The sequence below is a fragment of the Osmerus mordax genome, chromosome 16, assembly GCF_038355195.1.
Source record: "Osmerus mordax isolate fOsmMor3 chromosome 16, fOsmMor3.pri, whole genome shotgun sequence".
NCBI lineage: Eukaryota > Metazoa > Chordata > Actinopteri > Osmeriformes > Osmeridae > Osmerus > Osmerus mordax.
In genome coordinates this window covers 9,012,082-9,024,285 of record NC_090065.1, presented here as the reverse complement: position 1 = coordinate 9,024,285, position 12,204 = coordinate 9,012,082, and the positions used below count along the sequence as shown (strand labels likewise).

Genomic DNA, 12,204 nt, shown 5'->3' with positions numbered 1-12,204 from the left:
GTGAGTGAAAGAGGACAGGCTATGTGGAGGGGCAGATGTGGAGCCTATGGTAGAATTGACTGGAGAAGGCTGGGGGAGGCAATTAACCAGGAAGTCATGTGGGTGAGGGTGCGGGGGAGGGTTCAATCTCTGCAGGGGTTCTCTTAGGAATGAAGGGGAGTTTCTCCAATAAAAGATCTGGATGTTGTCCTTGTCTACAAACCCCTTTCACAATAGAAATGTGAAATATACAGTAGTTTGTTTTAACTCCATACACTTCATATACTTCTTTGACAGAAAAAATACAGAATGTATGATAGAGGTTTTCCTCTGTCATGGTTCTTTAAACAGATAAACGTAATTGTTTAAAAAAACCCTAAGCATACACAACACTACCTTCCATCCTGATAGGTAGAGATAGAGGCTGATCATCTACTTTCCCTCTTCAAACTGTTTGGTGTCCTCATTCAAAAACCCTCCCCCTACTTATAAAATGCAAAATACTTTAGCATTTACCTCCAGTGAATTCTGTCCATGGCATATGCACTAATACTATGCAAGACACAGAAGCTTTTAAGTGGATTACAGTCATTGGCCTGAATTAAGTTTGCTTGGTGGTCAGGTTTTACATCAGTTGAGCATAACATTGAAGTTTATTGCAATATCAGTTTATCAGTGCAATAATTTACATGTATTCACTGTTGTACTTCAGACAAGAACACAGTCAAGACAAGTGATTTATTTATCATGTGCACAGTGTAACATAAGGTCATCCTGGACAATGAAATTCATAAACAGTTACAGGATAAATGGTTACATCTACATCTACAAGACCTTATAACACTTCTACAAACATAGCTTGTACAGCAGTAACCAGTTATTTCCTAATTCTTAAAGATGTGGCCCCTTAGCTTGCATCAGCACTAGAGCGCCATCTGTAAATTTGTAGGGCTCGTTACACTGAAAGCTGAATATAAATGTGATATCTGATCCATTTACGAGAATATTCTCAGGGGCTTTGGATGCAACTTAATATTTTTTGAGGTTTTTATTATTATCTGCCTCATCAACCAAAGTAGGACCAAAGTAGTTCATATACTCAGTGTTTCGCGGACCTTCACTGAAAGTGCTTATACTTTGGAAAATAGTACCGTTTGGACAGTGTTGGTACGTTGATTGTAAAGGTGAAAGAGGATAACAGCTTTGATGGTCATCGGAGCACAACACATGAAGTCTATGTGGGGACAAAGACTTTACCCCACAAGCTGGTGTTTGAGTCTTCCACAAGCTATTGTTACCAATAATATCCAATTATAATAGCTACAGGCATGTTTTCAGTGGTATTTAGTTTTCAAGTTAATGCATTTCCAACAACGGAAACACCTTAATGGTGTTTTCAAATGGTGTGTGCTTAAAAGGGGGTGGGGTCTGCAAGACACAGGCAAGTGTTACTGTACTGTATATAAAGGTTAGAGAAAGGTGGGGGGGGGGGTTATAGGGGAGGGTGTGGGTAAACTGCTGGGGTTTTAATCATCATATAAAATCAAACAAATGTGTACTTAATCTTATATGTCTAAATATTTATATCCGACATATCCACAATCTAACACAGATAAACATTTTCAGACTCCACACTGCACTGAAATGCATTCCCACCCACCTACCCAAACCACTTTTTTCTTCTCCTATTCTTCGATGTGTGAAAATCCATTCCCTGATGAATACGGCTTTGAAGTAAATAGGCAAATTATTCGAGAGGATGATGGAGACTCTTTATGTATGAAGATATTGTTTTCTTTTTATCTTTAACTCAATCCCCACTGTCTCAGCATGCTCTTCAAGCATAACTCTAATGCTAAATACTGAGCCTCAGGGTAAATATTCATAAAAACCTGCAGAGACGCCTTTTTTAAAACTTGCCTTGAAGTTACATAGGGCCACGGCATTCACTCACACGTGGGTGCACACATACACGTCAAACTGGTATTTCATGTCACTTCTAAGTTAAGTCTGCAGTTATTCCAGCCCTGTTGCCAGTGTGATCCATACATCCTTTAATTTTGTCTTTGTGTATTCATTATTTAAAGAATAATCGTTTATCACACCTGGTTAACACTACAAACTTATCTTGACCCACCCTCTGATCACCTGTACTGTCGATCTGTCTACATTGCACTACCCACCCCCCACTCCATCCCATCTATAAATCTGCATCCCAATCACATTTCCCCCATCCATCCCTTCACTCTTTTACCCTCTCTATCTCTCACTGTCTTTCGCTCCCTCACTCTTTCTCATCTCTCCCCCCTCCTTCTCTCTCATATCCTTTTGTTGGTCCACTTCTTTCCTCTTTGTCCTTGAAGAGGTCTGAGTCAGGCATCACTCAAGGGCAGGTGTGACACACACACACACAGGTGTTTATCAGTGCAAGAACAGAAAGAGAGAGACAGAGTGTGTCCTGTTAGCTTTATGGCACAAAACCTCTTCACAGCCAAACTCGTCTCTTTTCCAGTTCTCCTCCATCCACCCTATGTAATGTTATACATCAGGCATAACGCCCTTGTCCAAGCAATCGATAGAGAAAGGGAGGTGGAGAGCAGGATGGGCAAGGGAGGGAAAGGAAATAGATCACAAGATGATGAGAGGACGAAGAGGAGGAGACAGACCAGCAAGAGAGGGGAGGGGGGCGAGGTAGAGAAGAGAGAAAGACATGCAAGACTGGAAGGAACAGAGAGGAAGAGAGTGTGTATATGTGTGTGTGTGTGTGTGTGTGTGTGTGCGTGTGTGTGTGTGTGTGTGTGTGTGTGTGTGTGTGTGTGTGTGTGTGTGTGTGTGTGTGAGAGAGAGAGTGGGAGACAGTTACATAGAGAAGAAGAAGGGAACAGAGGGGGAGAGAGGGGGAGGGGGAGATGAGATGATAAAGCAGCTAGAGATTGAGGGAGAGCTAGTTATGAAGAGCGAGGGATGAAACAGAAAAAATTAAGTCAGACCAAGAAGTGTGGGAGAGACTAAGATTGCAGAAGAGAGAAGGCTGGGAGACTGTCCCAGCAAGATAGTGGGACAGAGAAGGATAGGGGGGCGGTCGATAGAGAAGGTGAAACAGAGAAAGAGGAAGAGCCTGAGGAAAGAGAAAGAGCAATGAAGACAGAGAGAGAAAGCTGAAGACAGTAGAATGCCAAAAGTACTACAGTAAACTAGCCCAGAAAATCAGGACACAAAAGCCATGCGACCTGTCAAACTCCACATACAGGATATTGGTATTTTACAACAACCCACACTGATTTCATTTACCACCACTATATGAAGTTGTACCTCAGAATAAGATGACTGGCTTGCAAGTAAGGTTAGAATTGTGGTCCTCTTTATGTACTGTGGTACATGCACGAGAGAGTGGGACTTTTAACATGAATCTGTTGTGAGAGGAAGTTGATGTCAGAATATCATTTCTTCCTCTGGTTCCTCTTAATGTGCAGAGTGGGGGAAAACCACATACGTACACACCCACACAAACACACACACAGTCAGGTAACACATCCTCTTATCTCCATTATAACACTCAGTGTCCTTTCTCATTGACAATAGCCTAAATAGTTTTCAGTGTTCATTTTGTTGTCCATGTAAACTGTATGTTGCTAGTATTGTTAATCCACTGAATTTGTAACTCATGTATTGACCTCTTGACTGGCCCAAACTGTACATAGAGTGACATTTGCAATTAGGTGATGTGTATGGTAGTCTAATAGGCCACCAATGTTAAATTAACATAGGCCCCAGTCGGTCTGATCAACTCGAACATAAAGTTATTCGTATCACATTAAATGTTTAAAACAAAATGAAATACCATTTAGTTGGGTCCAAACCAGGGTGATTGCTATACTCAGAATGCCGCACTAGAGGGCGAGCATATAACATCTAACAATCCAACCCACGAGCTAAAATGATATCATGTTTCTTCTGGTTTAAGGCACCAACTCAAAACCATAGATAGTACCGCTGGACTAGTGCTGCTCCCCCAGCTGTCGACATCGCAGAGACAGGTTTACACATGCACTCCTGCTCGGCCTAGCTTACTATAGAGAAAGGCAGCTATGGATTCTCAGGTGGTAGGAGTGTGAACCGAGGCATCTGCTCCGCAATTCCAACCGGTGAGAAGCACGAAGGAAAATTTAACAGCTTATGTCACATTGATTTGGAGGAATTCTTATCCCTGAAAGTGCTCTCTAGACTTGTTCGACGTCATCGGAAAGTTGTTAGCCTATATTACAGTTAAACACAGCAGAATTTGAATGTATTTGTAGATTGTATGTTTCAGTGTTTAATTGTTTTAATGGATTATTAATTGGCTGTGTTATTCAATATGTTAATATTTGTTCATTTGGATATTTGCAGATGTAAATCACCTGTCCCAAAAAGTTGTAGGTCTTTAAAATAGGCCTATAATCACACCTAGAAATATTTATCTTTTATCCTTCTATAACCTAAAACCTATTCTAAATAGTGCACACATGCATAAGGGGATTATGAACGTGGAGTCATGACAGTCGCTAGTACTTCGGGCAAAAAACTCAACACTGTAGACTCTTATTGTGCATGCATAGTGTACAAATCCATAATCCAGATCCTCTTCCAATGCTTATCAACAACCATTTCTATACCCTTGAAATGATTGACTTTCATAGTGACCAATCGTTGCGCGCCGATCGTCAAGTGAGTGTTAAATCTATGTATTCAACCAATCGGGTGACTTTGCTGCCAGATAATGCGTCATCAAAGTAGAATGCGAATGTGGGTTACTTGTGTTCAGCCAGGCGCTCTGTCTGGCGGTCCCCTCCCCCATACAAGCGCACAATGTCGGCATTTTGCCGCTTTATTCAGCGCTCTTCCAGCTTGTATTTACCATGTTCTATACTGGGTAAGAATCATACGTGTTTGCCCTCGTGTTTGAAAAGAATATACGTGATTGATAACACTGAGCACTGTTTTCGCACTTGTTTATAGCATGTATATGTGTAGCACTGCTTTTTTGTCACGACGCGCCATTATACATGGATGAAAGTAATAGCATATTTATTTGCCATTCAACCACACATTGTATGCGTATTTGTCGCACCATATGTATATTTGTGTTATGTGAGAATTTTGCTACGACCTTGACGCGTGAACGTATGTTAGTGGGCACACATTCATTGCTGGGGCTGGAAGGATGTTCAAACGTAGGCTATGTTAGAAGGGGAGGGGCAAGCATGTTTTTGACGATCGCCGGCTTGGTAGATTATAAAAGGTGTACGATATCCTCATTTGGGTAGACCTGGTTGAAATCTAAATAGCATAACAACAACGAAGCACAGTTATTGTGCACCTGAAAGTCGGCCGATTTAGACTGCTAAAGCCAGTTAATCTTAGGTCAAAGGCGTGCAGTCAAGTGCCCTAGTAATGAACAGAACTTCAATCAATCAAGCTGTAGTGCGACGTCAACTCCAGAAAGCCTGTCTCAATCGTTCTGGTTATGTTCTCAAAAAATATTAGCTTTACACGATAAGAACTTCTTCGTCCGAATTGTTTTTTAGTTGGTATAATCAAACTATTGGTTGCTGGTAATTGACATTTGCTATAGCTGGCGAATAGAGGTGTGTCTTGTGGGTTTAGAAATACTACCCATTGTTCAACTCCAACGCGCAAGACGCACACCTCTGCGTAGCCACTGACCAATCAGGTATCTCAGACCGCCTTCTTTATTCCGCCCACAAGCCTATATTAAAGCCTCCGCTGTTGGTTGAATTGGCAACTGGCACAATATTATAGTGTGAGCCATATCCCAGAAAGGATTGAATCTAAAACAATTTATTTTCGCCCGTCCATTTTATTACACACACATAATGGCAGATACAAAAGTTGACTCTGGTTCGGATATCTCTGCCAAGGTAAGACATTTTCTGCTTATCATTTCGTCGGCTGATTCATGTGATATTTAACGGACTCTAGATTTTTGTGAAGGATTTCCTCCCAATGATTCGCGCTCATTTAAACACCCTTAAAACACCGACAATGTTGGCTAATTCGAATGGTCACTTTGAACATAGCCTATTAACGCCGCACTGACTACACACTTTTATAGAAGTGGTGATGGAACGTTATACAATGTAGCAAGAGTATCGCGCCCGCTCGGTGGAAAGCGTTTGCTTTCATTGTCCGTAGTGTCAGTCTGCGCGGGTTCTTTGTTTATACAAGCGTGCCGGTTCTTTGAACTTTAATAATGTTAAAGCTGTTATTACACTAAATCCGTATCTTGATATTTCATAGTTTTTTCCACCAATAATCGGTTCGAGTTGTCTTTTCTAATTCATTCTCATCTGGCGATTTGTTAACAATTTCATACAGTATAGATGCTTTGATCTAAAAGCGTTTCAAACATGGTAAAGCTATACCGTTCTGTCTAACAGTGGACATGCATGTGCATCCTTAATTCACTGACCCTAAAATACAAGATAATTGTTGAGTTCAGAGCCCATTTGATTGAGGTGTGATGACTAAGTTCACCGGCTGTTCCGAGGCAGAGCTCGTCTGAAGGGACAAGGAGTCCATAAATAAGCGTTCTATGTAATGTGCGCACATAAAAGGAATGAATGCCAAATATATAGGCTACAATTAGCCTACTTACTATTACACACACCAATTGTAGGCTATACTATGATTTGCCATCGTGTTAAAATGGTCAACACTTATCGGCTAAGCTATAGCAGTTTGTAAGCTATAAAATAATATTTCTTATTGGCTACCGAGGATGGAGGCGCAACTCAGCGTCGGAATGATAACGCTTTGGGTAGTCTATAGCTGTCTAGTGTCTGCGGTTTCCTCAATGACTAGTCTAATTATACTTTTTTTCAACAAAGACGGCGAATACAGTTCAGCTACTACTGCCCAACCTACCCCAATATAACTTTGAGTTATATTTCACAAACGTTCTGCACAAAAGGAAACTGGTTGCAGGTATAGCCTAACCACTTTTCCCTCCCATGAGTAGTAGGTTATTCTACAGAAGGCTTGATTGTTTTCAAACGGAATATGTTTCCTGAGATCAACAGTCGGGCCCAAACAGTGGTCTTGATTACTAGTATGACCTTAATCAACAACAGTTATCTTCCGGATGCTGGTTTGGCCAACTAAAGGTGAACAAACGATTACGCACACAATAGAATAATGTTGTTAACGCATAGTCTGATGGGATCCAATATTCATTGTCTGAAGTTGGAAAAATAATTGTCACAAACTTTCAAGTCCAATACTCCGGATGCTAAAGTTCTCTTAAGTATATTTGTTTATCCTACATGCGTAGCCTAAGTGTAGGCGGCGCTGAGATGGTGCAGATAAACGGATTTAGGGATAAAAGATTATATAATGGAACCAATAATGCTATTTATCTGATCTAAGCATACGTGCTTGTTGCATTATTAATCGGAGTGAAACAAGGAAACAGATGAGCAGCACAGTGGTCACAATATATTGGTGAACTAGAAAAGTAGCCTACATAAACGTGATGCGTAGTAATAAATAGGTTTGCCCCGACTAATCTCGGTGTGAGTGTGGCCAATGGCGCACAATTACAGTTGCTTAGTCCAGAGCCATGTGTCGTTTTCTATTGTCCTATGCCTTCTGTTAAATTGGCCTTGCTCTTTCAGGCTCTAGGCTTTTACTTTAATTTAGCTTTGCACCCTGGGTATTGCAGTGTTTTCCCCGGGCGTGTCTAACGTGACATATGGTGCCAACGAAACCTGCTGAACTACAATATCCACAGTAGGCTACCCCCAACCACAAACATTAGAGTATCAGATTACAACACAGACAACTCCGTAAAGTAGGCGGGAGTCAAAAAGGAAGCGTTGCTTTTCGTTTATTTAAATCTCTGAAGCAACCAACATGTTTACTCGAAGCCATCTTTTGGCAAAACAATATGTAAAAGGGGCAGCTCATTGTGGGCTCTTGGTAGTCCTCCTGCAAATGTATAAATGTTATAATTTATGATGTAGGCAAATGCCTAAATCATACAATTGTGTGTACAATTGTCTTACTTTGTGGGTCAGTTTTTATTGTAACATACTAATACATTGTTTGTTTTTTTTCCTATAGGACCTCAAGGAGAAGAAACTCCTTGATGAGAAAGAGAATGGTAAAAAGGTTGCCACCAATGGAAAGGTAGGGTTTGAGATTGCTTTTCTCTTTACTGTAAATAAGTTTTACATCAACGTGTGCGCCTACCTTTTAATATAGGTTAGTAGATACTGTCCCAAGAGCAGGTCCCATATCTCATGGGAATATTAGACTATAACTTAAATCTAAGAACCTCAAGGTAGCGCATTCAAAGACTTTTGAAAGTACCAAATTACATTCGTGCCAGGTTTTTGATTGAGCTTTTTGTTTTTCCCAAAGGAAAATGAGGAGAATGGTGAGCCCGAGATAGACGATGAGGATGATGAAGAAGTGGAGGACGACGATGAGGAAGATGAGGGAGAAGGTGATTGGAAAACACAAGTTTTATTGTCCACAACTAGTGTTAAATATAAATTTGCACTGGCAGGGGGAAAAAAGGAAATGCTTTTTTTATGTGAATGAGGGACTGTGGGTATATGGTTCTGTTTCAATGTTGAATTCATGGAAATTATATACCGTTTTCAGGTGATGATGATGATGACGAAGATGATGACGATGACCTGGGGGGAGGCACAAAACGGGCAGCTGATGAGGATGATGATGAGGATGATGATGATGATGAGGTAAGGACAGACCTTTTGGTATGAGTGGATGACTGCATTTTATGACTTCAATAAGGCCCTGCTATTTAGACTTAACAAAAACAACCCTCTTTATTTTATAGGATGAAGTTGAAACCAAGAAGCAGAAAACTGACGATGATGATTGATGCGTTTTCCTATCGTGCTGAACACTTCCTGATTCTTCACCTTTGACCTTTATGTTGGAGGTGACGGTAATGGAGGACTCAAAAAAACATGGTCATTAGAAAAGTAAAGTTCAACATCCATGTCCACACAAACACCCCAACTGTAAATTTTCTAAAGGAAACACCACCACAGCAATGCAGATCAAGGCTCCACATTCTCAATGAAATACACAAAAGGAGAATTTGTTTGTATTTTTATTTACATTTTATATTTTTGTACATATTGTTAGGGGATCCGTTTCTGAATAGTGACCTCCTGTGACCAAATCGGTGCTTCTTTATGAAAGATTTATTTGGTTGACCACGTTATGATATTTCAGCTGAAGAGGATACAAAACATGTATAAATCTTAAACCGTTGAACTCAGAGCATTCCAGTAAATTTTATGTATGTTCTTTAGTTGTACCATAACTAGCGTTTGTTTGTATGGGAGGGCATGGCCAAAGAACAGGAGTCTCTATTCCTTTGATTTTTTTTGTCAGCAATTTGTTTTATGATGGCCTGTTTCGATGTATGTGTGAAGTTTGTTGTTTGACAATAAACCGGACTTTTATTTTGTGACTTGTATATCCTATTCCCTTATTTATTACACTGATGTGTTTGCTGACAAGGAAAACACCACTGCAAGGATCACAATATCGGACTGTCACATGGCAAAATCAACTTTCAAATGTTTCAAAAACCTCAGATTTTTGCTTGCTGTCACCAGAAGATTGTCTTACACTGAAGAAGGTAACCAGTGAATGGAAACTTGTTTATTAAAAGTATTGAACCTTTCTAAGCAAGTCCCTGGACAGAAAAAAGAGACCCAGCCTTCTAGGTATGCAGGCCACTTCCTTGGCTCCTGTCCACAAATCCACTGATGTCCTTGAGTGTGGGGTATCACTTGCTTTATTGTCCATGTACATATGTGAGTTTCGCATTTTTATGAAGTAATATAAATCCCCCAAATCTACCTCAAATATAAAATATGTTTTTTGACATAAGTTTTCTCTGCCCCTAACATGACCAATCATGAAGTAATCTCATTAAACTCTCAACTCTCTTTGTAATCTTTTCATATACTACAGCTAAGTTTGAAAGATGTTAAGTGTGATTAAACCATGGAACCACACAAAGTATCTAAATTATGTTCTATAGCAATAAGTCTCAAATAACACTCAAAACTGTTAGGACCTACAAACCTAATAAAGAAAATTCTGGCCTGATGTTGCTCTCCCATGTTTACCTCTAGTAGCTTGAACCCCTTACAACCGGCTTTGTATAGTCCCTGTTGGAGTCAAAGCACTGCAGCTTTAAGATTTTAGGATTCATGTCTGATTGACCTCAAAAGACAATTTAAGATTTCCTCTCCGGGAATCTGGGCTCTGATCTAGTAACGATGGAACACACCTTTGGAACACAAGGCTCTCTCTCTCTCTCCCCCTCTATCTCTCTCTCTGATAAGTTTCCTTTCATTGGCTCTTTGTTACAAAAGCAAATGTTAATTTAAAGAAAATTCCATGTACGATTATGCCAATCCCAGTTGATCAATATGAATGAAACACTGGACATCATGACAAACACAACAGCACAGTTTATTGACTCTGCACACAGGGCTTAGTTGTTCTGTTCTAGGCTGTCAGAACTAGCCTGTGAGGAGCAGCTTACTGAAAAGTACGTAACAGTGGCCCTGCTTTAACAGTAGGTCAGAGGGACTTGGGAGATCAAGCCAGAGCTTTCAGGTGGATTTCAGCCTGCAAGGGGAGAGATGCACGTAAGAGAAGCAGTCAGGCGTACTCTCTCACTATTATGTAAGAGCTAACAGTATTTCTCTCTTAACCATCTCAACTCATGTCTGTAAATATATACATACAAAAACACAAACTGTTGACAATGGGTGATGCTGATCTGCATTAGCAGAGCTCATTTGCACTGTCTAGACTGAATCAGGGCAGTGAACTCTGACTAAGCTTGCAGCAGAGGCTAGGCTGTGCACTCCGCACCTCAGAAAATCCTGACTAACACTCTCACCATAACCAACACATAGTCTAACTCCGCACTCATTGTCCTACCTGACCAAGAACATCAATCTAAGGTTAGGATTCACCGCAAAAAAAATGTCCAGTTGTCTAGATTCATAGTATACACAGATTTCAATTGAGAAATTGTACACACTAGGTATCAGTTTTAGTTTCCTTTCACAAGAAAATCTGAAAAGAATGATTTAATTTAATGTCATTTTAGACATTTGATAATTTTCATTACCCCTACGTGGTAGGTGATATACTATTGAAGAAGGATGAAAACACCTAATTAGAGAGATTTACCTCAGTGTAATGAGATAAGGAGACAATCTGTATGAGGTAAGGACTCCCACACACGCTCAGCCAGCCCATTCAGTGGTAAATACAGCAAACGTCCAGAGCTAAAGTTTTTAAAAAAGTGATAAAAAGAGCTTATCATCCTAACCATCCTCTGATTCCACAAGGTTGATTTCTGGATATTTTAGGGACTGACACATGCAAATTACCACTGAGGTGAGCACTATAAGAAAACTATACTATAAATACTATATAAAGGTATGACATTTACCAGACTGGGTGATTTCTTTCAGTATTGACAGGTATTTGGTTAACTTGCCATTGATTCCTGAAAAAAAAATCAAGTCTTAAGAGCCGCTGCTGGTATAAATGCTGTGTTTGGAATAAGGGCAACTTCTGGCTTTGTTATTGGACTTTGCTCCTCCTACTGTAGTATTTAGAGCCTTGGGTTGTTCAGGTGAGTCTCTGCTGCCACCATGTGGACAAATAAATCCTTGCATTGTTAGACACCCATGTTTTCACGAATGATAAGATTTTGTAAGTGTAGTTTAATCAATCTATTTAAATGACAAACAGTCACCCTATTTTTTTTTCTGAGCTCCTCTATGTAGAGATATTTCTGTTGAAATATTTTGTTGTTGTTACCCACGATGCCCATTTTTCTGATACATTGGATTGATTTGCTCAACCTACTTGATTAATGATACAGGGTGTAGGACAACTTGTAGAGGTTACCTGTTTTAGAGAACAGTCAGTTCCCAATACTCAGGCTTTGCCTCTGGAAGAAGATATAAACACATAAAAGACACATCCAGCTTCCCCCATTTCTTCTTCTGTCGTTATCTCTTTACTTCTCCCCCAACCCCCATGCCTCAACACACAGAGAAGAGAGAGACATGCATACACCACCCTGGGGGGCTTCGTAATTGCTGCTGAAAGGAACGCCCTAAGAAAGTCAATGGGGATTGA

The 12,204-nt window shown here is 40.2% G+C and overlaps 1 protein-coding gene across 1 annotated transcript; it reads left to right on the top strand.

Moving 5' to 3' along the window:
- Positions 1 to 5,748: 5,748 nt before the first annotated feature.
- ptmab (prothymosin alpha b) lies at positions 5,749 to 9,493 on the top strand. The gene is made up of 5 exons (XM_067253966.1): positions 5,749 to 5,900; positions 8,104 to 8,169; positions 8,404 to 8,488; positions 8,650 to 8,747; positions 8,849 to 9,493. Exons 1-5 carry the CDS (start codon positions 5,856 to 5,858, stop codon positions 8,891 to 8,893), a joined length of 339 nt encoding a protein of 112 aa, XP_067110067.1. The 5' UTR covers positions 5,749 to 5,855; the 3' UTR covers positions 8,894 to 9,493.
- The last annotated feature ends 2,711 nt before the right edge of the window (positions 9,494 to 12,204 follow it).